Source organism: Sciurus carolinensis, chromosome X (genome assembly GCF_902686445.1).
Source record: "Sciurus carolinensis chromosome X, mSciCar1.2, whole genome shotgun sequence".
Lineage (NCBI taxonomy): Eukaryota > Metazoa > Chordata > Mammalia > Rodentia > Sciuridae > Sciurus > Sciurus carolinensis.
In genome coordinates, this window is record NC_062232.1 from 12,644,665 (window position 1) to 12,671,766 (window position 27,102).

Genomic DNA, 27,102 nt, shown 5'->3' on the forward strand with positions numbered 1-27,102 from the left:
GATGCCCCTCTGGGGAAGGGTGCGCTACAAGCAGCTTGGGAACCTAAACTCCCAGCCAGGCTTCGCCTGCAGAGCAGGTGACCGCAGCGGGAGGGCTGTGCACAGAGTTAGTTACCTGGCGTGGGGCGGGGCCTGGGTGTGATCCCAGGATGTGATTGGTCGGCGCCGCGCCTGTCTCCATGTGCCGCGCAGCGGAGGCACAACATTCAAGCCCGGGGGCGGGGCCGGCGCACGCCGGGAGGAAGCGGCCGCGCGGCAGCTGCGGGGCGTGGGGGCGGCGGCGGCCGAGGCCGAGGCGGCGGCGGTGGTGGTGGCAGTGGCAGCACCACCTCAGTTGGTGACAGTGCTCCGCCAGGTCCCCTTGAAGGCCCCATGGAGACGGCGGCAGGCGGAGGCTGCGGCTCTGGGCCGCCGCTGCTGCTGAGCGAGGGCGAGCAGCAGTGTTACTCCGAGCTTTTCGCCCGGTGCGCGGGCGCTGCGAGTGGGGGCGCGGGTCCCGGGCCCCCTGAGGCCGCCAGGGTCTCCCTCGGCGCGGCCACTGCGGCCGCTGGTCCAGTGGCCGACCTGTTTCGGGCATCGCAGCTCCCTGCCGAAACGCTGCACCAGGTAGGTCCCTGCGCCCCCTTTCTTTGCGGGTCTGTGGAATAGTGTCTGTGGGACGTTTTGCGTGACACGGTTGTCACCAGGGATCCGAGTCCTCGGCCAGGTGTCAGAGAGGGGACTCTAGCTGAGGATGGTGGCAACGCCCTTGTCCTCGGGGGGACACTAGCCTCCTCCATAGCTTAGCTGGGCCAATGCTGGGTCTGCTCCCGATCTTCTCTTGAGAACGTCTGACACTCCCTCCCCTCCCCCGGTCATTCTGGGGTTCTCCTGCCGCCCAAGCCCAAAGTTTGTCCTGTCCTGGAAGTGATGTTTGTTTTGGCTGGTGTCTGGTTTAACCTCTGTTCCCCGCTTCTGCCCCTCCCTCTCCCGAGTGGCCGCTCAGGGTGCCTTGCTGGGATTTGAACTTGAAGGGTGTGTTTTCTGTATGGCTCCCGGCCCAGGACTGCATGTTTTTCTCTTTCTATTGTGATACATATGTATATCTACTACATATGTATTTGTCCACCAGTGTATTTCTGAGTATTAGTATTAAATTGGAAAGGCTTAGTGACAAATTGCAGAGCAAGGGCTTAGGGTTGCAAGAGGACATGGTCAAGTCACAGCCAAGTTCCTCATTTGGGGCTAGAAGTGGATCACAGAAGTCCACCATGGTACACAGCTGTAGTTTCCCATCTTATCGTCATGTAGACTTGAAATAGAATTTGAAAGGAAGAGGTATCATAGATGTCTCCTTTTTGACTGCTCTATACCTGGAAAATGATGCCCTCATCCTCAGCAGGTGCTGTTTTTGATTTGTGCTTTCCTCTCACCTTGGGGAAAGACTACCTGATAAGCCCTTTGTCTGTCATTAAATATCACCAGCACTAAATGTTGGTAAGATGGTTATTGTTAAACCCCAAATAAGATATGAAGCTTGTCTTAGAAAGCAATCGTGTGAAACTGACTAACACCAATTGGATATTTAGAGTGGCTAGTGATACTGTAAAATCTAGTTCCAAAGGAATATTGAAGGTTTTATGGTTCACTTCTGGTATCATTGTGTTGTAGGGTTTTTTTTTTTTTTTGCCATTTAAGACTGTGTTTTATACTGCTGGAGCATGCATATAACCATATGTTTATGAGCATAACTTTAGCCACTCTAATCTTTCATCTTTTCAAGTTTTGGATTTCTGAAAATATAATTAGCATTCATAGAACTTAGCAGGGATTTGTCCCTATAGAAGTCCTTGATATGTAGACGGTTTCTGCCACGTCTGTTGAGCAGTTGAGTTAGACCAGGTAAAGAGAAAGTCCGTGTCTTAAATACAAACCATGACTATTACATGAGGCCCTCGGAATAGTCCAAGCATAATACATTATTAAAACAACAAAGCATAATACATTTATTAAAATGACAGGTGATACAACAGGATTATTTTGTTGTCAGTAACGTACTAAGTATGACAAGAGGAGATCTGAATATTAATTCTGAATATGTTAGTTGAGGCTTCCTCAGAAATTGGGAGGTGCTTTCCTTGTGTTATAATCCATGCTTCCTTGAGGTATATATGATTTTAAACAAAACCCCAGGGCACAGTGCCTTTGCATGAGTGAAATTATATTCTGTGGATGAAAACTGCTTGCAAAAGACTGCTTTAGATGCTGGTAAAAGGGAATGTTGCTAGAAGATTGCTTGGTGTAAATCTCAGACCTTTAATCTCCCTGATTCAGCCCAGCAATTAATTCAAAAACCAAACCAAACCAAACATCCTTCCCTTGAGACTAACAGAATTACATTAACCCAGTGTTCTTGGTACTGGTGAAATGAACATTAGGGGGCTGGGGTTGTGGCTCAGTGGTAGGACACTTGCCTAGCATGTGTAAGGCCCTGGGTTCTGTCCTCAGCACCACATAAAAATAAATTAAAAAATTAAATGAAGGTCCATTGACAACTAAAAAAAATAAATAAATAAAATAAAATGAACATTAAAGGCATCCTGAACAGGGAAAGGTAATCCTTACAGAGTGAAACAAAGTCAGCAACTGGAAGCCACCTCATTTTACACATCACTTTGGCAATGGTGGTAGTGGTGTGTGTGTATATTTGGTCCACCTTAATTTGCATCACCACATCAGTGTATTAGCCATTCTTTTAAACCCCCCTTCCCTGTTAAACAGGAACCTGTAAGTTTAGATTTAAGTGGCCCAACAGGTATAACTGCTCAAATCATGGAGGCACTAATCAGCCCTGGTAGTTTCTATGGTTACAGCCAGATTTTTTTTCCTCTTAAAGTATACAATTAAGATGACCTTGATGTACCAGAAAGGGAGAGAATGTCACCCTTTTACCAAGAGTAAATATTCTACAAAAATACCTAATTTTGCTGGGCATGGTGGTGCATGCCTGTAATCCCAGGGACTTGGGAGTCTGAAGCAGGAGGATTGAAAGTTTGAGGCCAGCCTCAGCAACTTAGTGAAACCTGTCTCAAAATAAAAAAATAAAAAGGGCTGGGATGTAGCTCAGTGATAAAGTGCCCCTGGGTTCAATCCCTGGGAACACCGCCCCCCCCACCCCAATTTTATCTCCTTGGAGTAAAAATAGTTCAGTACACCTGTACTTTGTTATAGAAGTTAGTCTACAAAGTTATCTTACAGTTTTTTCTCCTGTTTATATATAAATATAAACACATATATACTTACAAGTTATAAATACATATTTATATGTGCCTATATGTGTATATATATGTATATATAATATGTGTAGATATGTGTATATATATGTATATATTTATATATATATATATTAATATATACTGTGGTTTGGTAAATGTGTTAACCTTGATCCCAAGATGATACTATTGTGATGTTGTGATACCTTTAGGAGGTGGGACCTAGTGGGGCCTAGTGGGAGGTCCTTAGACCATTGGGGGCATCCTTGAAGGGGACTGTGGGATCCTGGCCTTTTTTTCCCCTTTTGCTTTCTGGCCATGAGGTGAGCAGTTTGGTCTGTTATGTGATCCTCACCATTGCCATCCAGCACCCTCAACAGAGCCCAAAGCAATGGGGCCAATAGATTATCATCCAGAACTATGAACCAAAACAAGCCCTTTCTCGTTATAAATTAATTATCTTTATAAATTAATATCTTGGGTATTCCATTATAGTGATTGAAAGCTAACACAGGATATATGTCTGTGTGTGTGTACATGTGTATATAATGTGTGTGTATATATAACTATATACACACATACCTACATGTAAGCATGTATATAGTGGTTCTGGAATAATTGCTCAGGGCCTTACCCCTGCTAGGTAAGTTCTTACCACTGAGCTACACGGTTAGCCCATACAACATATTTTTCCTTAGACTTTTTTTCAGAGCAATTTTAGGTTCACAGGAACATTGAGAACAGAATACAGAGAGTTTCCATATACCTTTTGCCCTACACATATATAGCCTCCCCACTATGAACATTACGCACCAGGGTGGTATATTTGTTACTTTTGATGAACTTACATTGACATTATTATTATTGCTCGAGTCATAGTTTACATTAGGTAACTCTTGATATTGTATATTCTATGGGTTTGCATACATGTACAATATATCCACCATTACAGTAACAATTGCAGATATATCGTAGTGCCTAAAAATCCTCTGTAGTCCACTGATGCATCCCTTCCTCCCAACTAACCCTTGGAAACCACTGATCTTTTCACTGTCTCTTGTTTTGTCTTTTCCAGAATATTATATATTTGGCTTTGTAAAGTAAATAGCCTTTTTCAGATTGGTTTCATTCACTTAGTAATATGCATTTAAGATTCCCCCATGTCTTTTCATGGTTTGATGGCTCATTCTTTTTAGCACTGAATAATAGTCCATTGTCTAGATGTACCAGTTTATTTAGTCATGTACCTGGTGAAAGGGCTCTTGGTTGCTTCTAAGTTTTGGCAGTTGTGGATAGAATGGTTATGAACTTTTCTGTGTAACTTTTTGTGTGGACAAAAGTTTTTAACTCATTTGGGTAAATAGCAAGGAGCATGATTGCTAGATCATACAATAAGAATATGTTTGATTATATAAGGAACTGTCAGTCTTTCAAAAGTGACTGTACCATTTTCCATTCCCACTAACAGTGAAAGAGTTCCTGATATTCTACCTCCTGTATTTAGTATTGTCAATGTTTTAGAATTTGGTCATTGTAATATATAAATATTAATCATATTAATATTACTATACTATGTTTATAGTAATATTTCATTTTTAAATTTGTCATTCCCTAATGACATTATCATTTTAGTAATTATTGCCATCTTCAGTTATGTTTGAATGCATCACAATAGCCTAATTAAAAAAATTTTTTTTTGGTCTCTTTATAAAGTGTGCTGATTTATTTTGTTTTATTTATTTTAGTACCAGGGAATGAACCCAGAGGTGTTTAAACACTGAGCCACATCCCCAGTCCTTTTTATTTTATTTTAAAATTTCAATACACTGTCTAAGTTGCTGAGACTGGATTTGAACTTGCTATCCTCCTACCCCAGCCTTTGGAGCCTCTGGGATTACAGGCATGTGCCACCACACCTGACCTGATTTATTTTAAAATCAGAATTCTGGAAGTAGGTGGAAAGTAGAATGAAATCACTTTGTGTATATATATATATACACATAAAAATTATTTTTTTAGTGTTGGTGGATATAATACCTTTATTTTATTTCATTTTTATGTGGTGCTGAGGATCAAACCCAGGGCCTCACCTTGCTAGGTGAGCACTCTACCACTGAGACCCAAATGAAAACACTTTTAAAGTAGAAAAAGAGTATATGAATGTCTAAGAATGGGCAAATGGTTCTTTTTTTAGTATTTTAAGACAGAGGGCTACAAATATTGGTGGTTGTTTACTGTATTGTGAAGTATTTCTTTTTTTCCCTTTTTTGGTACTCTGGATTGAACCCAGGGACGCTTATCCAGGAAGCTGCATCCCCAGACCCCCTACCCCCTTTTAATATATATTTTTTTTAGTTGTAGACAGACACAATACCTTTATTTTATTTTTTTATTTGGTTTTGAGAATTGAACCCAGCACCTCACATGTGCTAGGCAAGTGCTCTACCACTGAGGTACAACCCCAGCCTTCCAACCCTTTTTAATTTTGTTTTGAGACAAGCTCCCATAGGTTGCTTAGAGGCTCAACAAGGTGCTAAGGCTGCCCTTGAATTGTGATCCTCTTGCCTCAACCTCCTGAACTGCTGGGATTACAGTCATGTACCACTTTTGCTCAGCTGTGAAGTATTTCTTTGGCTTTTAAAAGTGGGCATTTTACTAGAAGGCATAGGGTGTGGTGGGAATCAGGTTCCTGGTTGATACACATTTAGTTAAGTTTCTGTTGAGTGACAGGCACTGTCCTGGGTGCTGATGTTACAACCCTGAATCAAAGAAACTCCTATCCTCATGGCGTTTACATTCCAATGCAAATGTTTTTGTACTTAAGAGTTTTTATTTGGGTAGGAAAAGATTGGACGCATGACATATAAAAATAAAATATCTTACTCAAAGTCAAAAATTTTAAATTTGACATAGTGAATTAACAAACTATATAGAAAGCTGGTGCACAGTGATACATGCCTATCATCCCAGCGACTCAGGAGGCTGAGGCACAATTTCGAGTTCCAAACCAGCCTCAGCATCTTAGTGAGACCCTAAGCAACTCAGTGAGACCCTGACTCCAAATTAAAATATAAGAAGGAACTGGGATTGTTGCTTAGTGCTTAAGTGTCCCTGGGTTTAATCCCCAGTACCCACCCTCAAACAAAAATAAACAAACAAACAAACAAAATATATAGAATGCTTTATAAGGTCTGTTTTTTTTTTTAGTGTTGGGAATTGGACCCAGGGCTTCATGCATACTGGCAAGCACTCTATCACTGAGCTATATCCACAGTCCATACATGTGTATTTTATAGGATGGTGTCTTAGTCTCTGGAATGCTATGCAGATTTCAAGTCACCATCATAATTGTTTTTCAAGTTTATGATTGATAATTCTTGGACATTAAGAAGAAGAGTTATAAACACTTTATTCTGTATGATCAGGGGAAATCATTGAATGGGGAAAACCTTTTGGTAATGTCTGTCTAGGCAACTTTGATAGAGGTAAAGAAATAAAACAAAGGTGGGAGATGTAGGGGATATTTAAAAATCACAACACACAGCCTTACCTTCGGGAAGAGGTCTTTTAAGTTTTCTTCTAAATCTTTGAAGCAATTATTTAACCATTAAGGAAACTATAGGTAAAAGACAAAATGCTTGTAAACTTTTTCTGGTTACTAATTTATTAGCCAGATCTATGTTTAAAAATGTAAATGAAGCAGTTTTGTATTTTTCCATTTTCAGATCATATCATTTTGTAACATGTATTTAGGGAGATAGAAGCCAGCATACTAAATGATAACTAGGAATATATGCTATTTGAGATAGACAGTGTTCTTTTCTCAAAGAGAAGAAATGCCAGCAGATATAAGAAGTACCAGAGAGGAGCCATTATTTGGTTGAAAGGGGGATGTTTGTATAATAGTTCTAATTGGATGTTCTTTTTTTAAATTTATTTTTATTTAAAAAAAAAGGTTTTTGGTACCAGGGATTGAACCCAAGTGTACTTAACCACTGAGTTACATCCCTAGCCCTTTTATTTTTATATATTTATTTTAAAAAAAATTAAAAATATCTTTATTTCATTAATTTATTTATATGTGGTGCTGAGGATCGAACCCAGTGTCCTACATGTGCCAGGTAAGTCATCACTGAGCTACAACCCCAGCTCTTATTTTTGATTTTGAAACAGGGCTTCACTAAGTTGCTGAACAGGGTTTCACTAAGTAGCTGAGGCTGGCTTTGAACTTGCAATCCTCCTGCCTCAGCTTCTAGAGCTGTGGGATTACAGGTGTTCCCCACCAGGCCCCTCTAATTGACTGTTTTTTTTTTTTTGAGGTGCTGGGGATAGAACCCGGTACCTCATGCATGCTAGGCAAGTATTCTACCACTGAACCACATCCCCAGCCCCATAATTTCCTGATCTATAATAAAATTTCAGGTGTGCAAAACTGGGGAGTCATCCAGCAAATAACTGTACTCACACTCAGTGCAAGAAGTATGACAGTCCAAACTACAATGAAAGCTTCCTGTGTCTCCTCTGGTCCCATTCCCCTTCTTCCCTACCCCAGAGAATACTATTGTCCTGAATTTGGTGTGCATAATTTTGGAAAATTTTCTACTTCTATCTCTTTCTCTATCTAGTTGTGTGTGTGTGTGTGTGTGTGTGTGTGTGTGTGTGTGTGCATATACATATATACAAATAACTAAAAGAATTCTGCATATCTTTTCAAATTAAAACAAGGAGTATTGCATTTGTGTAACCTGCAACTCATTTTTCCTCTCATTCTTATGCTTTTGGAATTCATCTTTGTTGACACATGTACCTTCAGTTCATTTATATTTTCTTTTAAAAAATCTTTATTATCTGTTCTTACAATGAGTCATCATTATGCTGATGTGCAGATCTTTATGCCAAAGGAAAGTAGGTGGCTTCCTGATTTGTATGGAATGTCACATGAGTAGGGACTGTTCAAAACACATGTATGAACTTTAAAATACCTTCAGAGATAGCAGAATGTACACTGATATTCTTTTTTCTTTTGTGGTGCTGAGGGTTGAATTTAGGGACTCATACATGCTAGGCATGTACTGTACTACTAAGCTATATCCATAGCCCTTTAAATTTTTTTTTTGAGATAAGGTCTTTTTGAGTTGCCCAGGATGGCCTCAAATGTGAGATTCTCCTGAGTACCTGGGATTATGGGAATGCACCCCAGCACCTAGCCCACACTGATATTCTTCTTTTTTTTTTTTGGTACTGGGGATTGAACTCAGGAGTGCTCTAACCCTGAGCTACATCTCCAACCCATTGTTTATTTTTGTAAATTTTGAGATAGAATTTCACTAAGTTACTGATGCTGACCTTAAACTCTCTCTCCTGCCTCAGTCTCCTCTGTTGCTGGGATTACAGGTGTGTGCCACCATGCCAGGTACACTAATGCTCCTTTTTTTTGTAAAAATTTTTAAGATATAATAGACATTTATTTATTCATTTATTAATATGTGATGTTGAGAATTGAACCCAGTGCCTCACACATGCTAGGCAAGTGCTCTACCACTGAGCCACAACCCCAACCCACTTTATTTTGTTGTTGTTGTTGTTTGGTACTGGACAGTGAACTGAGGGGTGCTTAACCATGAAGTCACACTACCAGTCATTTTTTAAATTTTTTTATTTTGAAACAGGGTCTCACACCATGTTGCTTAGGGTCTCACTAAGTTGCTGAGGCTGGCTTTGAACTTGCAATCCTCCCGCCCTCAGGTTCCCAAGTTGCTGGGATTACAGCACAGCTCACACTGATACTCTTGAGGCTGGTAGAGGATCTTTGTACAAAATAGTTGGACTTTCACAGACTCTTTTTTCTCATTGTTTGTTTTATTTTTTGATACTGAAGATTGAACCCAGAGGTGCTTTGCCACTGAACCACATCCCCAGCCCTTTTTGTTTTTATTTTGAGACAGGATCTCATTAAGTTGCTTAGGACCTTGCTAATCTCATCTTTTTTAAATGGAAGGTCTCAGACAAATGAGTAGGTAGAATAATGCATTAGATCCCACTGTACTTGCCACCCCAGCCTCAACAATTTTAGGGAATGGCCAATTCCATTTTTAATGTACATTCCTACCTCTGATCCCTTCCCCTTCTATTATATTGAAGCAGTCCTTAGGCACATAATTCATAGGGATTGTCTTTAAGGAAGGAATCTGGAGTGGGCAGAAGGAGGTGAGAATGTGCTGCAGTGGTTTAAGATGGGCAAAAAAAGTTACCTGTGACTTATAGTCCACTGGTTAAGACTGATGATAGTTCAACATGATCAAGCCCTTGTGAGTTATGGGATAAATGGTGCTTGAGAGAACTGATTTAGAATAGTTTGGGAAACCAATATGGAGATTGAGAAAGTAACCAACTGAAGATTAGGCATATAAGATGACTTTGAACATTGTCCTAATTTCACATTCTTAAGTAGGGACTGTCCTATTTTAAGGCATAGGAAATTTGGTTTTGATGAAATCTGGGCTCCTTCCTAATTTTAACTTTTCAAAGATAGTTTGGTTCATTTCTAGATTTTTTCCAGCTTTTTATTTGTTTCCTTGTCACCGCCCACGACAACAATTGTGCAGGTATTTATCGGAGGGCCTGGAAATAACTATTTTTCCTATATTCACTAATTTATAGAGGAAGAGAGACTTTGAGAGAAAGATAGGCTTGCTTAGAGGAAGAGAACTTTGCTTATCAGGAAGAGAGACTTTGCTTAGAGGAAGAGAAACTTTGCTTAGAAAGTTTTAGAGAAAGAGAGGCTTCTACGCTTATCAGAGATCTATTTCTTCTTAGTTCTGCTGCTTCTTTTAAAGGTGCGTCCTGCATCCTGTGAACGAAGGGTGCGTCTATCTGAGGTGCTTCTTAGTGATGCGTCCCGTGTATTGCGATCTGCCTATCTGTGATCTAGAGGTGTGTTCTCAATTCTCCGCTCTGCTATCTGCCTTCCACTGCTGCCCCTACTCACTGCTTCTATCTGCTTGCCGCTTCTTCTTCTTCCTTTCTGCTAATGGCTTCTCCGCTTCTTTCTGCTAGCTGCTACTCTTACTCTCCCACCCCTGCCCACTGCCCGCTTATATTCCCTCCAGGAGGCGGAGGGTGGGGCCATGCCAGTTGCGATCAGTTGAGAAGCCAGCTGCCTCATCACGGCAAGGGTTAAAATGAGCAGGCCCAAGCAGGCATGCTGGGGAGCACCTGTGCACGTGTTGTACGCGTGGACTAACTGAATACGACCAGTGATAAATCACCTGAGTGTGCTTATGTCAATTAACCTCCCCACTGCTGATGTGATCAGGTGCCATTCTGGCTGGCACAGCCCCCAACATTTCCTAAAGGCAAAGATCTTATATTGCCTATTCAGGGTATTCTATTCTTCATGTACATCTATTAGTGGGCAGCCAATCAGCCTGGGTTGCTCAGGACTGATGGTTTTCCTGGAGTATGGACCTTTCAGTTTTCATACAGTCTCTGGCAAACTGGGATGGTTGGTCACCTCTATTGGCTACTGCAATATTTATCTATTGCTGTATGACAATTACCACAAATTTAGCAGCTTAATACAGCCCACATTACTGTCTTCCTCTTTCAGTGGGTTGAGAATGTGGACAGGATTTAGCTGGGTCCTGTTTAGGGTTTCATAAGTATATAGTCAAGGTGTCAGCAGGATTGAATTCCTTTCTGGAGTTTAGTGGCCTCTTCTAACTTCATGTAGTTGTTGGTAGAATGCACTTGCTTGTGATTTTAAAAATAAATTTTGGTGATGCTAGGGATTGATCCTAGGGCCATGTTAGTGCTAGGCAAATGCTCTGCCACTGGGCTATCTCCCATTCTGCTTGTGATTTTAGAATTGAGGTCCTAAGTTCTCAAGGCCACTGTCAGTTTCCTGCCTCTTGGCCTTCTCTGTAGGCAGTTCACATGTTTCTTCAGGGCCAGCAGGAGAGTGTCTTATTTAGTCACCTAAGACAAGTGACTTCTCATCACTTTTGCTATATTCTATTGCTTAGAAGCAAGACATGTGTTCTGTCTTTACTCAAGGGGAGTATATCAAAGCAGTCACACTGAGAAGTGAGTATTGGGGAGAATCCTTGGGTTCTTTCTACCATACCTGCTTTTCTGTTTTTATCTGAAGCAGAAACTTATTCTGATTAATTTTTTGAGGCCATAAAATATAATATATATATATTTAAATGCACATATATTGCTCCATTTCTGATTTTAATTTCTTTATCTTTTAAAGAAACATTTTTATGCATAATTCATTTTCCTATCCCAAATAGAACTGGCAAGTATATGTATTCTTAGGTATTTTCGGTTTTAGTCTTTTTTTTTTTTTTTTTTTTTTTTTAGTACTGGGGATTGAACCTAGGGATGCCTTACTGATGAGCTGCTTCTCCAGCCCTTTTTATTTTATGATAGAGTCTCACTAAGGTGCTTAGGGTGTTGCTAAGTTGCTGAGGCTGGTTTTGAACTTGCAATCCTCTTGCCTTAGCCTCCTTAGTTGATGGATTAGAGGTGTGCACCACCACACTTGGCTCAATTTTAGTCTTTAGGCAATTTGTTTTTCCTCTTAATTGGAAGGAGGCAGGATAAAAAGTAGGAAAAGCAGATGTTCTTGCCCTGTGTCACCACTCTGCCCAGAATACTTCCAAGCAGCCATAATCTGGGTCTTTTTCCTGAGTTTAGATGGCAGGAAAAAAAATCTTTGTTTTTGTTACCACCATCCCAATTTAAATTGAACATTTCATTTTATTATTCTTGAAGGCAACACACCACAATAGCATCGGCAATTTTCTTTGACTTTATCACTTATAGAAATAGGAATTTTTTTTTGTACCAGGGATTGAATCGCTTAACCACCGAGCCACATCCCCAGGGCCTCCTGAGTTGATTAGGGCCTCTCTAAGTTGCTGAGGCTGGCCTCGAACTTGTAATCCTTCTGCTACAGCCTCTCAAGTTGCTGGGACTATGGGTGTGTGTCTCAACACCCAACTTATTTGAAAGGTTTTATTGCATTTAAAAACATTATTGTCATAAGAGGTCCATACATCAGTCTGCCAAGGGGCCACAGCACGAAACAATTAAGTCCTGCTGTGAAGATCTGTGAGGTGTCAGGACCAGAAGTATGTTTTTAATGTTTTATTGTTGTAAATGGACACAATACCTTTATATTTTTTATTTATTTATGTGGTGCAGAGGATTGAACCCAGGGCCTCACATGTGCTAGGCAAGTGCTCTACCACTGAACCACAACCCCAGCCCAAAATATTTGTTTTTCATAGATCATTGTTTTCAAAGTCAAAAGGCAAGCCTGGGGTCAAAATTCTGTAAGTCTGCTGTGGTCCCTCCTTTTTCCAGTCCATCCTGCAGGAAGCCCAGAGCAAATGGATACTCAGCTGCTTCCTCAAATACACCCCCCTAAAGGTCCTTACAGTCTGACTCTGAGCTCTGCTCTTGACCTTTTTTATCTGGCTCTGTCAGCTAGGCTTCACTGTTAAGGGTGAAGGACAAAAGAGGAAGGACAAGCTTTGTTTTGGGATAGTCCCTTTGGAGCAAATGTCAGCTACTTATTTGGCCTATTTAATGTACTCTGTTATCTCTCATTCAGAGACTTTGATTCAAAGGTAGAATTGTAATTCAGGACCAGGAAGGGCTATAGCAGTAGGCTAGTGTGAAATGTTTGCTTTGACTTAATTATTTGTAGCACTTTGCCATTATTTTTCAAAAAATAACTTGGTTCAGTCTCCTGAGGGCAAAGTGTTTCACCTGTGTTAACTTCCTGAGTAATTGAAGTAAATCCTATAAATGCCAGCAATTAAGAACTGTTTTTTTAAAGACTGTCTTTCTGAAGTATTTAATGTTTGCCCCTGATTTTTTTCCAAATACTATATCTAATCCAATAATCTCTTTGTCTCTCCCTTAGCTCAGGATCAGCCTTGTGAAAAAACAGATAATACATCAGCAGGTTTTTTTTTTGCCCCTGGAGGTGTTGGTTTGCTCTGGCTGGGGTTTTTAAAAAGTTTTTTTTTTTTCCCTTTTAGGATCTCTTTGAAATTATTTAAAAGGTTTTAATTCATCTTCTTTGCATACTTTCTGATACCTTTGTAGTCTAGTATGAGAGATGGCAGTGGGAATAAAGCATGTAAAATTTAGCATGTGGATGTTTTAGTTTCTTTGAAATTCTTCTTTGTTCAAGATCAAGGTTTTTTTTTTTTTTTTTTTTTTTTTTTTTTTTTTTTTTTTTTTTTTTTTTTTACCTTCAGTACTACTAACACTTTGGGCAACATAATTCTTTGTTGTTTGTGTGTAGGGGGCTGTCTGTGTAGTGTAGGTTGTCTGGCAGCATCCTTTGTATCTACCCACTAGATGCCAGCAGCTGTCCCTTTCCCAGTTGTGACAACAACAACAAAAAAATGTTTCCAGACATTGTCAAACATCCCCTGGAGGCAAAATTTACTCTAGTTCTACATATATGGTGTAACAATCATGGTAGAACCTAACATTTGTTTACTTTGACCATGTTCTTGGCTTTTGTCCTATAACTTATAAAATGTTCATCTTGTTTTATTCCAGAACCAAACCATGACATAGCTATTATCATCCTTATTTTGAAGTAAACAAAACAGGCACAGAGGTTCAGTTACTTGCCTAAGGTCACATAGGTAAATGACTTTGGCAATATTTTTAATAATATATTTAGGTTGAAATTCAGTCTTTTACTGAGAACACAGACTAAAAAAGGATTTTAAAGGGCAGGGAGTTTTTTTGGTGATGTCTTAGTGGAGAGTATATTATATTCACAGCAATTCTGTGTAAAGGTTGGATTTCTTGCTGAAAGGTGTGATGACATGGGTGTGTCTCAGTAAAATGACATGGATCATTTTTAAGGAGCTTCTTTGTCATGAAGCAGAATGTGATACAGACTAGGGTCAAGGATGACTAATCAAACTTTGAAACCAAGGAAGACACTGGAAATTAGAGTAAGCTGGGTGCAGTGGCACATGCCTGTAATACCTGTAATCCCAGCAACTCAGGAGACTGAGGCATGAGGATAACAAGTTCAGAGCCAGCCTCAGCAACTTATGAAGGCCCTAAGCAACTCATGGAGACCCTGTCTAAATAAAAGTATTAAAAAGGGCTGGGGATGTGGCTCAGTGGTTAAGCGCCCCAGAGTTCAATCCCTGGTACCAAACAAACAAACCAAAAAATAGGGCAAGGCTGTGAATCATTCAGGGTCTCACAAGCAATAGCATGTTCAAAGTATTTTAGTGACAACAGAAACAGGGGAGGCATGAAGGGACTAGCAGTAGCAGGAAGTCATTACTGTCCCTAGACCCAAAAGAACAAGGGGAGGGAATGGAACTTGTTGCTGTAACTGGGAGAGGTGAGTTTCTCTGTAGGAACAATAGTCTAGAAGAATATAACCTTTGCCAGAACTGTGGCTAGGGACTGGGGAGGGAATGGAGTAACTTATTGCTATCTCTGACCCTGTGATTTGCTGCAGCACTTCCCATTGTCGTAGCCCAAGTAAAACTCAGAGGCAAGGGAGCCTAGACAGTGAAGCTTGAAGAAGTTAGCCTCCTGGGCTGAGTGATTGAAGAAGGGCTGAGAGTGGTTCTGGAGGACACATGAAAGAAAAGTCGGCATAGACTATAAGCAGGAATGAAAAACGCTGTCCTGGATCCTTGGCACAATGGGGAATGACTACTGATGGGAGCAGGAGAAGACCTTTTGTGCCAAGCAGGACTTAGAAGTATAGACAGAAGAGAAGGCTGAATAGGAGCAACTGGTTCATGGGAGGTTCTTTTTCCACATTCTTCAGGGAGGTCTTGAGGAATGTGGAGGTGTGTGTGTGTATGTGTGTGTGTGTGTGTGTGTGTGTGTGTGTTGTCCCTCTTGACCAGAGTGGGGCCTTTCCATGGGTTGGAGTGTTTGTCCTTGTTCATATCACTGGGAAACATATAACAATAGAATGACTTTGTTTTGGAAATTCTTCTGGGGGTGGCTGCATAGGAAGGGAAAGGTTGCCCTGGGATCAGAGATCTGATTCAGAGATGGAGAAAGAGTATTATAATGTTTGGTATGACCAAACATGAGTTTGGCTTTTTTCCTCACCTGAAAGACAGGGTTCCTATAGGAATTCTTCCTCACATAAAAATAGTTCCCAAAAAAGAAATGCCTAGGACCAGATGGCTTCATGACTGAATACTACCAAACATTCAACGAACAATTAGTACTAATCCTTTTTAAGCTCTTCCAAAAAAATAGAAGTAGAAGTAGCTTTCAAGTTCATCTTATGAGGTCAGTATCACCCTGATACCAAAGTCAGATGAAGGTACGACAAGAAAAGAAAACTACAAGTCATTATCTCTTATGAACATTTGTTACGGTTTTGTTATGAGGTGTTCCTCAAAATCCTGTGTTAATCGAAGAGGTGGAATGACTAGATTATGACAGCTGTAACCCAAACAGTGGATTAATATAATAAAGGCCAGGTACTGTGGCAAATGCCTGTAATCCCAGTGACTTGGGAGGCTGAGGCAGGATGATTGCGGGTTCAAAGCTAGTCTTAGCAACTTAGTGAGGCGGTAAGCAACCTTGTGAGACCCTGTCTCAAAATAAAATAAAAATAAAAGGGTTTGGGGGGTTGGGAGTTGGGGATGAAGCTCAGTGGTTAAGCGCCACTGGCTTCAATTCCTGGTACAAAAAAAAAAAAAAAGGGAAAGGACTACTGTACTGGGTAGTAACTGTAGGCACGTGGGATGTGGCCGGAGGTAGTAGGTCACAGAGGCCATACCTTTGGGGTTTACTTTTAGCCCCTGGCCCCACCCCGCTTTTCTCTCTTTCTCTCTGTCTGCTTCCTGACAACCACAAGGTGAACAGCTTTTCTTTGCCACACCCTTTTGCCTTGATGTTCTACCTCACCTCAGGCCCAAAGTGATGGAGTTAGCGTACCATGAATTGAACCTCTGCAACAGGGAACTCATACTTTTCTTCCTCTAAGTTGTTCTGGTCAAGTATTTTGTTCAACAGTGAAAACTCTATTAATACAGCATTCATGCAACAATCTTCAATAAATTTTTTTCGTTTGTGTGTGGTTTTTTTTGGGGGGACGGGTATCAGGGACTGAACTCAGGGGCACTTAACCACCAGGCCACATCCCCAGCCATTTTTTGTATTTTATTTAGACACGGTCTCACTGAATTGCTTAGGACTCACTGAGTTGCTTAGGGCCTTGCTAAGTTGCTGAGGCTGACTTTGAACTCCTGATCCTCCTGCCTCAGCTTCCCAATCTGCTGGGATTACAGGTGTGCACCACTGTGCCCAGCCTTTTCAATAAAATACTTGCAAGCCAAATTCAAGAACACATCAAAATGATCATACAGAGCTGGGTGCAGTGGTGCACACCTATAATCCCAGTGGATTGGGAGACCGAGGCAGTAGGATCACGAGTTCAAAGCCAGTCTCAGCAATTTAGTGAGGCCCTGAGCAACTGCTTAGTGAGACCTGTCTCTAACTAAAATATAAAAAGAACTGGGGATGTGACTCAGTAGTTAAGTACCTCTAGGTTCAATGTCAGGTGCCCCTCAAAAAAAAATCACACATCATTACCAAGTGTCCCTAGGATGTAGGATCGGTTTAATAGACACAGAACAATCAATGTGATACACTCTATTTTAATAGAATGAAAGATAAAAACCACATGGTAACTCAAAATACACATGATAGAGTAAAAGCATTTGACAATGTTCAACATCCTTTCATGATAAAATTATCAACAAAATAAGTAAAGAAAGAAATTTCTTCAATATAATAGCAATCATCTATGTAAAGCCCACAGTTAATGTAATCAATGGGGAAGAAAACTTAAAACTTTTATGATCTAGTACAAGGCAGGAATGCTCACTCTCAGCACTTCTATTTAACATGGTGCTGGAAGTACTATCAAGAACAATCAGGCGAAAAAATAAAATGCATCAAAATTAGAAAGGAAGAAGTACAGTTATTCCAGTTTGCAGATGATATGATCCTATAAGTCGAAAACACTAAAACTTCCAAAAAATTTGTTAAAATTATGAATCTCTTAAGTTGCAGGATACAAAATTAACATAAAAATCAGTCATATTTCTTTTTTTGTGTGTGGTGCTGGGGATTGAACCCAGGACCTTGTGCATGCGAGGCAAGTATTCTACCAGCTGACCTATATCCCCAACCCCCCAAATCAGTCATATTTCTTTACACCAGTAATGATTTATCTTAAAAATAAACCAAGAATACAATCCCACTTACGATAGCATGAAAAGAATAAAATATGGCTGGGAGTGGTGGCACATGCCTGTAATCCCAGTGGCTCTGATGGCTGAGGTAGGATGATTGCATGGTCAAATCCACTTCAGCAAAAGTGAGGCACTAAGCAACTGAGACCCTGTTTTTAAATAAAATGCAAAATATTTGACTGGGGCTGGAGATGTGGCTCAGTGGTTGAGTGCCCCCGAGTTCAATGCCCAGTACCCCCCCCACACACACACTGAAAAAAGAATAAATCCGTAGGATTAAATTTAGACAAGGAGAGCTGGGGATATAACTCAGTCGGTAGAGTGCTTGCCTCACAAGCATGAGGCCCTGGGTTCAATCCCCAGCGCTGCAAAAGAAAAAAAAAAAAACATAAATAAATTTAGACAAGGAACTGAAGATCTGTATTCTGAAAACTATGAAACATTGATGAAAGAATTTGAAGAGAGAAGACAGATGCAGTAGTATGCTCTTGCAGTCCTAGCTACACTGGAGGATGAGGAGGATCACAAGTTCGAGGTCAGCATTGGCAATTCAGTAAGATCCAGTTTCAAAATAAATAAAAAAGGACTTCAGATGTAACTTAGTGATAGACTGCCTTTAGTTTCAATACCCAGTACCATAAAAACTCCAAACAAACAAACAACAAACAAAAACACTGAAGAATACATGGAAAGATATTCTTTTTGTGGATTGAAAGAATTATTGTTGAAATGTCTGTATGATCCAATGTGATCTACAGAGTCAATACAATATCAAAATTGCAATGACAGTTTTCACAGAAACAGCAAAAACAATTCTAAAATTCATGATATCAAAAAAGACTCAGAATAGCTGAAGCATCACACTTCCAGATTTCAAATTATACTACAAAGAAATAATAATCAAAAGGGTATGGTATTAGCATAAAAAACACATCTAAGCCACTGAAAAAGAATAGAGAGTCTAGAAATGAACCCAACTAATTTATTGGGGGTAGGGTACTGAGGATTGAACTCAGGGACACTCAACCACTGAGCCACATCCCTAGCCCTATTTTGTATTTTACTTAGAGACAGGGTCTCACTGAGTTGCTTAGCGATCCTCCTGCCATAGCCTCCCTAGCCCCTGGGATTACAGGCATGTGCAACTGTGCCCCGTCCAAGGCCACAAAAGAGACACAAGGGGAAAAGAATAGTTTTTTTCAATAAATGATATTGGGAGAACTGGATATTACATGCAAAAGAACGAAACTGTAACCTTATCTAATACCATATAAAAATTCAAAATGCATTTTTTACCATGTACAAAAATACCTGAAAGTGGATAAAACCCCTGAATGTAAGACTTGAAACTGAAACTCCTAGAAGGGAGAAAGGCTACTTGATATTGACTTTGACAGGGATTCTTTTGGATAATATAACAAAAGTGCTGTCAACAAAAGCAAAAATAAATAAGCAGGACTCATAAACCTGAAGAAACTTCTGCACAGCAAAAGAAACTATGAAATTAATAGGAAACCTATGGAATGGGAGAAAATATTTATGAACCAAATATGATAAGGCATTAATAGAAGAAATATAAGGAATTCATCCAAGTCAATATTAAGAAAACAAATAAACCAATTAATTGAAAAAGAACCTGAATACACATCTTTCCAGAGATCACATACAAATGACAAACAGATGTATGAAAAGGTTGCAACATCACTAATCATCAGAGAAATTGCAAATCATAACCATTATGAGATACCACCTCACACCATTTAGGAATACCATTCTCAAAAAGATAGACAAATACTGACAAGAGTGTGGAGAAAAGGAAACCTTGGTAGTATATTGTTGCTGGGAAAGTAGATTAGTATAGTCATTGTGGAAAACAATAGGGAGGTTCTTCCAAAAATAAAAAAATGTAACTACCATATGATGTGGAGAAATCTCTCTTCTTCTAGGTATGTACCCAAAGGAAATGAAATCAATATATCTAAGAGATAATCTTCATTGCAGAACTTTCATGGTAGCCAAGATACAGAAATGTGTCAAAGATGAGTGGATAAAGAAAATGTAGGGTGTATGTATACACCCACATATACATACTCATATATACATACAGCAGATATTATTCAGTCTTAAAAATAGATACTGCCATTTCGTAACAACATGGATGAACCTGAAAGACATTATGCTAATTGTAGTAAGCCAGACACCGAAATACAAATATGATCTCATTTACATGGGAAATCTGGGGAAAGAAGTTGAGTGTATAGACACAGAGAATGGAACCATGGTTACCAGAGGCAGGGAGGGGAAGGAAATAGGGGAAATGTAGGTCAGAGACAGGAATATGCAGTTATGTCAGATAAATAAGAGGTCTAGTATATAGCAGGATAATATTAAAAATTTGTCAAGAGAATAGATTTTAACTGCTTTTACCTCCCCACTCTCATGATAACATGGAAGATGATGAATATGTCAAATTGCTTTCCTCTAGTTATAAGTTCAGTGTAGATATATATGTCAGAATATCATCTTGTATGGCTTAAATTTATATAATAAAATAGCTATTGGTGTATTTGCATATACTGAGGGTTTCTTTGTATTTTACTCAAACCCACTAAGGAGCTATTATTGAGCTACCTAAGGCCTTAAAAAACTTAGAATCCTCCTCATATACTTTAAAGGCAAATGCAAAGAAATAGCTTTGTTCCTTTTTGCATTCTTCTTGGATTAACATATCTTCTGGAAAACTTGTTGCCATGGCAATGGGATATTATCTATCTCTGTAGTGTACTGCATAAAATAGCCCTTTGTGTTCAAGAATGATGTTAGTGACAGGTGGCTGGGTGAATGTATAGCAGGCTGCTTTGTCAGGAGCAGTTTCCCAACATTCCATTGTTTAAAGTTGTGAAATCAAAATGAGCATTGTTTTTTTCTCTCTCAAAATGTTATTTTATCTAGAAAAAGCAGTACTGGTGCTCTGTTTAATTATGAATTACAAGCAGTTCTTGCAGGTCATGTCAATACAATGATTGAATCCATCTCTCATGGTAATAAGTAAAAGGCTTCACTCCTGTTTCTGTTGGTGCTACAGGGTGTGGGGCACCAGGTTGACATAGGGGGCCAATGGGGGTAATTTCTCACTCCTGAACACATGGTTCTACCTTATATGCCTTGTGCTTATAAACCAAGAAGTAGAGAGCAGTCAGGTTGAATAGATGAACTCTGAGGTGTTGATCAAATAACACCTTCTTGTAGGTTTTTAAATGGAACAGTTCCTTGGTAAAGGTCAGATCTGCCTGCTGGTTGCAGAATGTAGCCAAGGACAGTTTCTGACCCTAAACTTAATTTTTCCTTTGGAATATCATTTGGACAATTTCTTAGAGCAGTAACTCTCAAGCTTTGTGTCATACTCTCATCTTTCTTCTAGAAATTTATATGTAAATAATAGCTTCCTGTATTTAAATAAAATTTATTATAGTTTTGAGAATTTTAAGAGAGAAATACCATGGCTTGGAATATTAAACGTAAAAACACTAGCTCTAATTCTGATATGCATTGTATTACTGCAGGAATGGAATCATTGCCTTTGCCTTGTCTGTTGGAGTCAGTATGAATTTTTTGTTGCTGATAATATTAGAAAAAAATTTATGAGTTGCTTTATGTGTATCCAGTACTACTCTTAGAACTTTTTGTGTATTAACTCATAAAATATTTCTATAAATGTTCCTCAATGTTTTTGTCACTATTTCCCAGAGTTGGCATACTGATTAGTAGACCTTGCAGTTTCTGGTAATTTTGTGCTGTGTAGGACTTGGTTGGTCCTTTTTGCTTACCGGTATGTTGAAATGTTTGTTATACTGAATGCATTCTTCTAATCAAGGATTGGCAAAAAATAGCCTGTGGGTCAAATTCATACGGTCAACTATGTTTTGTATACTTTATGAACTAAGAATGGTTTTTACATTTTTAAATGATTGGAAAACACTAAAAGGAAGAATAATTTGTGACACATGGAAATTGTATGAAATTTAAATTTCAGTTTCTATACACAAAACTTTATTAAAATACAACCACACTCATTTGTTTACATATTGTTTATGGCTGCTTTTATACTACAAGAAGAGTTGAATAGTTGTAACAAACTGTCTAGCCTCTAGAACGTGAAGTGTTTAGTGAAAAAGGCTGCTGCCCCTACTCTATAACCTACATCTCGAATGGGAGATTGTGCCGAATAATAAAACAGATCACATAAACATTCATATGTGTATGACTTCTCTTTTGGTATGCATTTTATTTTCCTTTGTCCTACTAAGTGTGTTTATTTCACAAGCTAGATTTCATGCACTGTGGCCTATCTCATATATACTTGATTTTAGCTCTTTTTCTATACCCATACTATTTTTTGTCTAACAAAAATATTCATGGCCCTCTCCCAGGTGAGGGAGTGAAATGAATTTTATCATTTTACTAGTTACCATGTTTTCTTTGCTAGGTCAGTAATTATAATCCCCCAGCTGTTTATTTCTAACCATATCGCTTTCTACTTTTGGGCTTTCAGCCAGCATATAAACATTGACAGTTTAATAATCTGAACCAAACCACCTGGACTGATTGTGCTATTTTAATTTAATAAATCCTGCATATGATTAAGATGACATGCTATCCATTCCCCAAGTTGGATTTAATATACTTAACACAATCAAGGTTGAAGCATTCATGCAATTATTTTTGAAAATATAATTTCTCTTTTGTCTCTTGTTTTCTGACTTTTAAAATAATGCCTTGAGATATAATTCACATACCACACAACTCACCCATTTTAAGTGTACATACAATTCAGTGGTCTAGTATATTTCATAGTTTTATGACTCACCACTATTGAATTCCAGAATATTATCATCACCCCACAAAAATGTCCCCATACTTGCTAGCAGTTATCCCCAACCCTACCATTCCTAGGCAACCAGGAATTCTACTTCCTATCTTTGTAGATTTACCTATTGTGGGCATTTCATAGAAATGAAATCTTATGTGGTCATTTGTGGCTGATTTCACTTAGCATAATATTTACTTTTTTTTTCTACCAGGGATTAAACCACCCAGGGATGCTTAACCACTGAGCCTCATCCCCAGACCATTAATTATTTTTATTGGTACCAGGGATTGAACCACTGAACCACATCCCCAGCCCTTTTTTATTTTGAGACAGGGTCTTGCTAAGTTCCTGACATTGGCTCCGAACTTGAGATCCTCCTGCCTCAGGCCCCTGAGTAGCTGGAGTTATGGGTGTGCGCCATTACATCCAGCACTATATATGTCTGTATTTATATATTGCTATATACTCAACATTTTGACATTAGGTTGCCATATATCATGCTCTTTTATGCCATAACAGTTTAAAGTTAATACTTAATATTTTTACCTATTTGTCTAATTCTAATGTATATACAGTTTCAGAGTCCCTAACCCATAACTGTGTGAGAAACTATATTATAGCATTTACATACAATTTTTTTGTCTTAAGCTTTATAATATCTAGTCAAGATAAAGTTTTCCAGTTGTCCATTGATGCATTTGAAAACTGTACATAAACATACACTGCTATTCAAATTGAGAAAATGTAATATCAATAGAATAATTTAGCATGCAGTCTGTATGCCAGTTTCATCAGTCATCCCCCAAATGTTCTTTGCTGGAATATTTTTTCTCCTGATAAAGAATCAAATCCAGGATCACATTGAATTTATTGTCATGACTCTTTTGTCTCCCTTGATCTGGAGTAGTTCTTATAAGCTTTTTTTTTTTGTCTTTTCATCACATTGACATTTTAAACAATGACATTTCATGACACTATTTCATACACTGTATCAAATTTAGATTTAGTTGATACCTCTTCTTGTTTAGATTATGTATTTTTTGGTCTGGAGTACTGTATCAATGACATTCTTCTAATGTAATGCATCAGGAGGCATATGATGTTATTTGCTTTACATTGGCGATTGTAATTTTGATCGTTTGGTTAAAGTATCATTTGTCTGAAGTAATTTTAGATATGACATATCAGAATAATCAATATTGTGAAACTTCATACAGAAGTGTCTAGATTGAAAAATCATGATTGAAAGGGTTTCTAAAACTGTTCAGATTGAATGTACCTAACAAGAAACCCAAACTGTTTTAACTTTTCTTTTGAGTCATTTTCTATCATTGAAATGTGAATGTATGATTTAACCATTTTTGACTTTCATTTCTTCATGCAAGTATTTATCTTAAAATTTGTATGGTTTTGGGCTGGGTTTGTAGCTCAGTGATAGAGCACTCACCTACTGCATGTGAGGCACTGGGTTCAATCCTCAGCACCATATAAAAATAAATAAATAAAATTAAAAGTATTTTAATACTTTTATTAAAAAGTATTAAAGTTGTGTCCACCTACAACTAAAAAGTATTTAAAAATTTTTATGGTTATAAAATACATAAAATCAACCATTTTAACCCCTTTAAAGTGTGCAGTTCAGTGGCATTAAGTACATTCACAATGTTATGCAACCTTCACTGACATCTGTTTCCCGGATTTTTCTTATCATCCCATACAGAAATGGTACCCTCCAAGCAACTGCATTTCTACTTTTTTTTGCCCAGCCCCTGGTAATCTTATTTTATATGCTACCACAATATTGTAGAATAAACACCAGTTTTCTGTATTATCTGGTCTGTGACTTGACTTTGGCTCACATATCAGAAGTATGATAAAAAAAATTATTTGCCATTGAATAATAAGGCAATTTCTGGATTTTGGCATGAGTTACAATATACTTCAATTTCTGGTAAGGAAAACAGTTTTATTCTGGAAGTTAACAGAAATAATCATTACTTTGATAATGATCTCTGGGTATTTTGGAGAAGATAAATACCAAGAGGTCAAATTATTCCTCTGGGGTGGCAGACGAAAGTTTAAGTTGCCTCTTATGTCTGCCTGTTGGATATAGCCACTCACATTAGCTGTGCTTTTGTACATGGCTCAATAGATATAGATACAGATCAACTGGAATAAATTTTAGCAGTGTTAGAGGCCCATGGCTCATAAAGCACTTTCATGCTGTAGTCTATATATTCTTATTTTCTGGTCTGTAAAGTGAGAGTAAAATTAAATTCTCTCCAAAGGGTGCTTTGGGATAGGATTGTATAATACTTTGCAGAGTAGAAAGCACTCCTTATTTTTAGTGACATTCTTTAGTGTTCTTCAAGGACTTACAACTGTGTTAGGATTATTTATCAGAACTAATTTTTTAAAAAAACATTTTTAGTTATAGACGGACATAACACCTTTATTTATTTCATGTGGTCCTGGGGATCGAACCCAGTGCCTCACCGTGCTAGGCAAATGCTCTACCACTGAGCTACAGCCCCAACCCCCAGAACTAATTTTAATAGCACCATAATCTATAGATAGTGTGGCCTTATGCCCTGGTTTGGTTGGAGCTGAAGAAATAACTATAGTTTAAAAAATACTCAATAAAATCACCCAGGTGACCCACTTAGTCCTTTGCTGTGTGGTGTTGGGTGACTCACTTCCTTGACAAAATTGACAAGTCCCCTGGACTGTTAGCAGATCCCTGGTTTTAGGTGGGCTCTAAAAGAGAGACAGATAGACAGACATACCAGGAGTAGCCTGTGAGTCTCTTGCTCTTGAAAATAGCACACAGATAGATTGCATGCCCATAACAGCTTGTATGATTTCTCTGGTGTTCATGAACCTGAGAAGGATTCCTTGAGGCAGGAGGCTTTTTACCTGAAGATTCAGCAGGTCTGTTAGTTTCTTACTCCAGGCTTCCTGCTCTTGGAGATCTTAACTTCAGTGAGTGCCATTAGTGCCTATAATGCCTTAATGGTTCCTATTAGGATGGCCAGAAGTAAGACTCTCCATTTCTCATTGAAACTCACTTCTGCCTGATGATTAAGGACATGTGACTTTGAGGTCCTGAGACAGATGGAAGGAACTTTCTAGTCTTATCTGAAGAATACTCATGCTATCTTACTGTTATTTCTTTGGTGTCAAAGGGCATTCAAAATTTGATGGTTGTCTGTTTTATTTCTGCCTAAAAGCTTATCCCAGAGCTCAGTGGTTTACAATAACCATTCCCACGGTTTTGTTGGTGAGGGGTTGGGGAAAGTCTGGACTAGGTTGTTCATTTCTGCTCTACATGGTGTTGGTTGGGCAGATGGGGCCGGAGGTTCCACTTTCAGGGTGGTTTCTTCACTCTTATTGATGGCTCCTCAGTGCATGTGACCAGTTTCTCTCATGTGGTATATCATTCTTCAGTCTTTCCATATGGCTTAGGCTGCCTGCATCGTGGTGGTCCCTGGGTAGTTGCCCTTTTTTATAGGGCAGTGATGAAATGAAAGTTTCTATTTCAAATTCAGTTCAACATTGGCAACAAATGTAATATTGGGATTGTGATATTTATCATTTTCTTTTGTTGTAATTATGATCCACTTAGGATAAAAACCTGAAGGAAAGAAGGAACACTTCATTTTCTTTGCTGTTTGTGTGGGTGATGGGTTGTCCAAATAGCAGGAGGTTCAACTTTTGGCTTGTTTTGGATTACTGAGCACCATCCTGAAATCATTTCCTAATGTTCTTTTGGCCATCTGGAGTGAGCACAGAAGACCTTTTACTCAATAAAAGTAAGCTAATAATAATAACACGCTGAAACATCTTGATAATAATATATTTGTACAGCTTTTCAAATCCTAGGTTATTGAAATTCTGTCAGCTTTGGCTGGTTTCCATGCTCCTTCTGTGCCCTTGTGTTTTCTTTTTCTTTTTTTTTCCTTGAGCCACTCCTGCTGACTTCAAAAGGATGCTCTGAGCTCTGACAGGAGGATCGGCATTGCTGCGAAGCTGAAGTGGTGAGGCTAAGGTTGGATTCAATTACAGTAATCCTCATAAGTTCTTGGTAGAAGAGGGGCATGCCAGCCTAACCTCCATTTTACAGGTAAGGAAGGACAGGTATAAAAAGATAAAATGTCTTTTTTAAAGGTCAGCATCTGATTCTCTACCTTCCTCCCCTGGTAAGGATTGATAACACAAAACAGATGTTCCTTGGATAAGAGAGCTGGATCTTTTATGATCCTGTATTTATTTTGTAGCACTGGATCTTTAAAATAGGAGAAGTAATGTTGATTCTATCTAGAAAGTGTGAGGCATTTAAACATGAGGCAAAATTATGAGGAAAGGTTAGAGGCCAAGTAGCTCCCAGCTTCTAATACCTTATCTTATATGGTGTAAGTTAATAAATAATTAGTTTTTAATGCAATGAAAGTCAAATTTGGCATGCTGTTCATATTAGACAAAATGCTAAATTAATCAAGTGTTGTAAATGTATCCTAGGTCAGGGATTTCAGTGCCTAAAACAATTCTCTAGAATTATTTTGAATGTTCAGATTAGAGGTTTTCTGACATACCATATACTGTATTACCTCACGCTGTGAGATTCTTTATAGGGTCAAATATGTGGGAGGATTTAAATGAATTCTCTTAAATACTTCATGGGATAAGA

At 38.8% G+C, this 27,102-nt stretch overlaps 1 protein-coding gene across 6 annotated transcripts in view; it reads left to right on the top strand.

The window, feature by feature from the left end:
• The first annotated feature begins 243 nt into the window (after positions 1–243).
• Reps2 (RALBP1 associated Eps domain containing 2) overlaps positions 244–27,102 on the top strand; it is a 208,361-nt gene continuing 181,502 nt past the window's right edge. For 5 of the 6 annotated variants that reach the window (XM_047535932.1, XM_047535934.1, XM_047535933.1 and 2 more), the window contains exon 1: positions 244–606. In XM_047535932.1, coding sequence (XP_047391888.1) covers positions 373–606 — 234 coding nt within the window. In that variant the 5' untranslated portion in view covers positions 244–372. Of the gene's footprint in view, positions 607–26,415; positions 26,539–27,102 lie in introns of those variants that run through there. The other variant, XM_047535937.1, reaches the window with a different exon arrangement.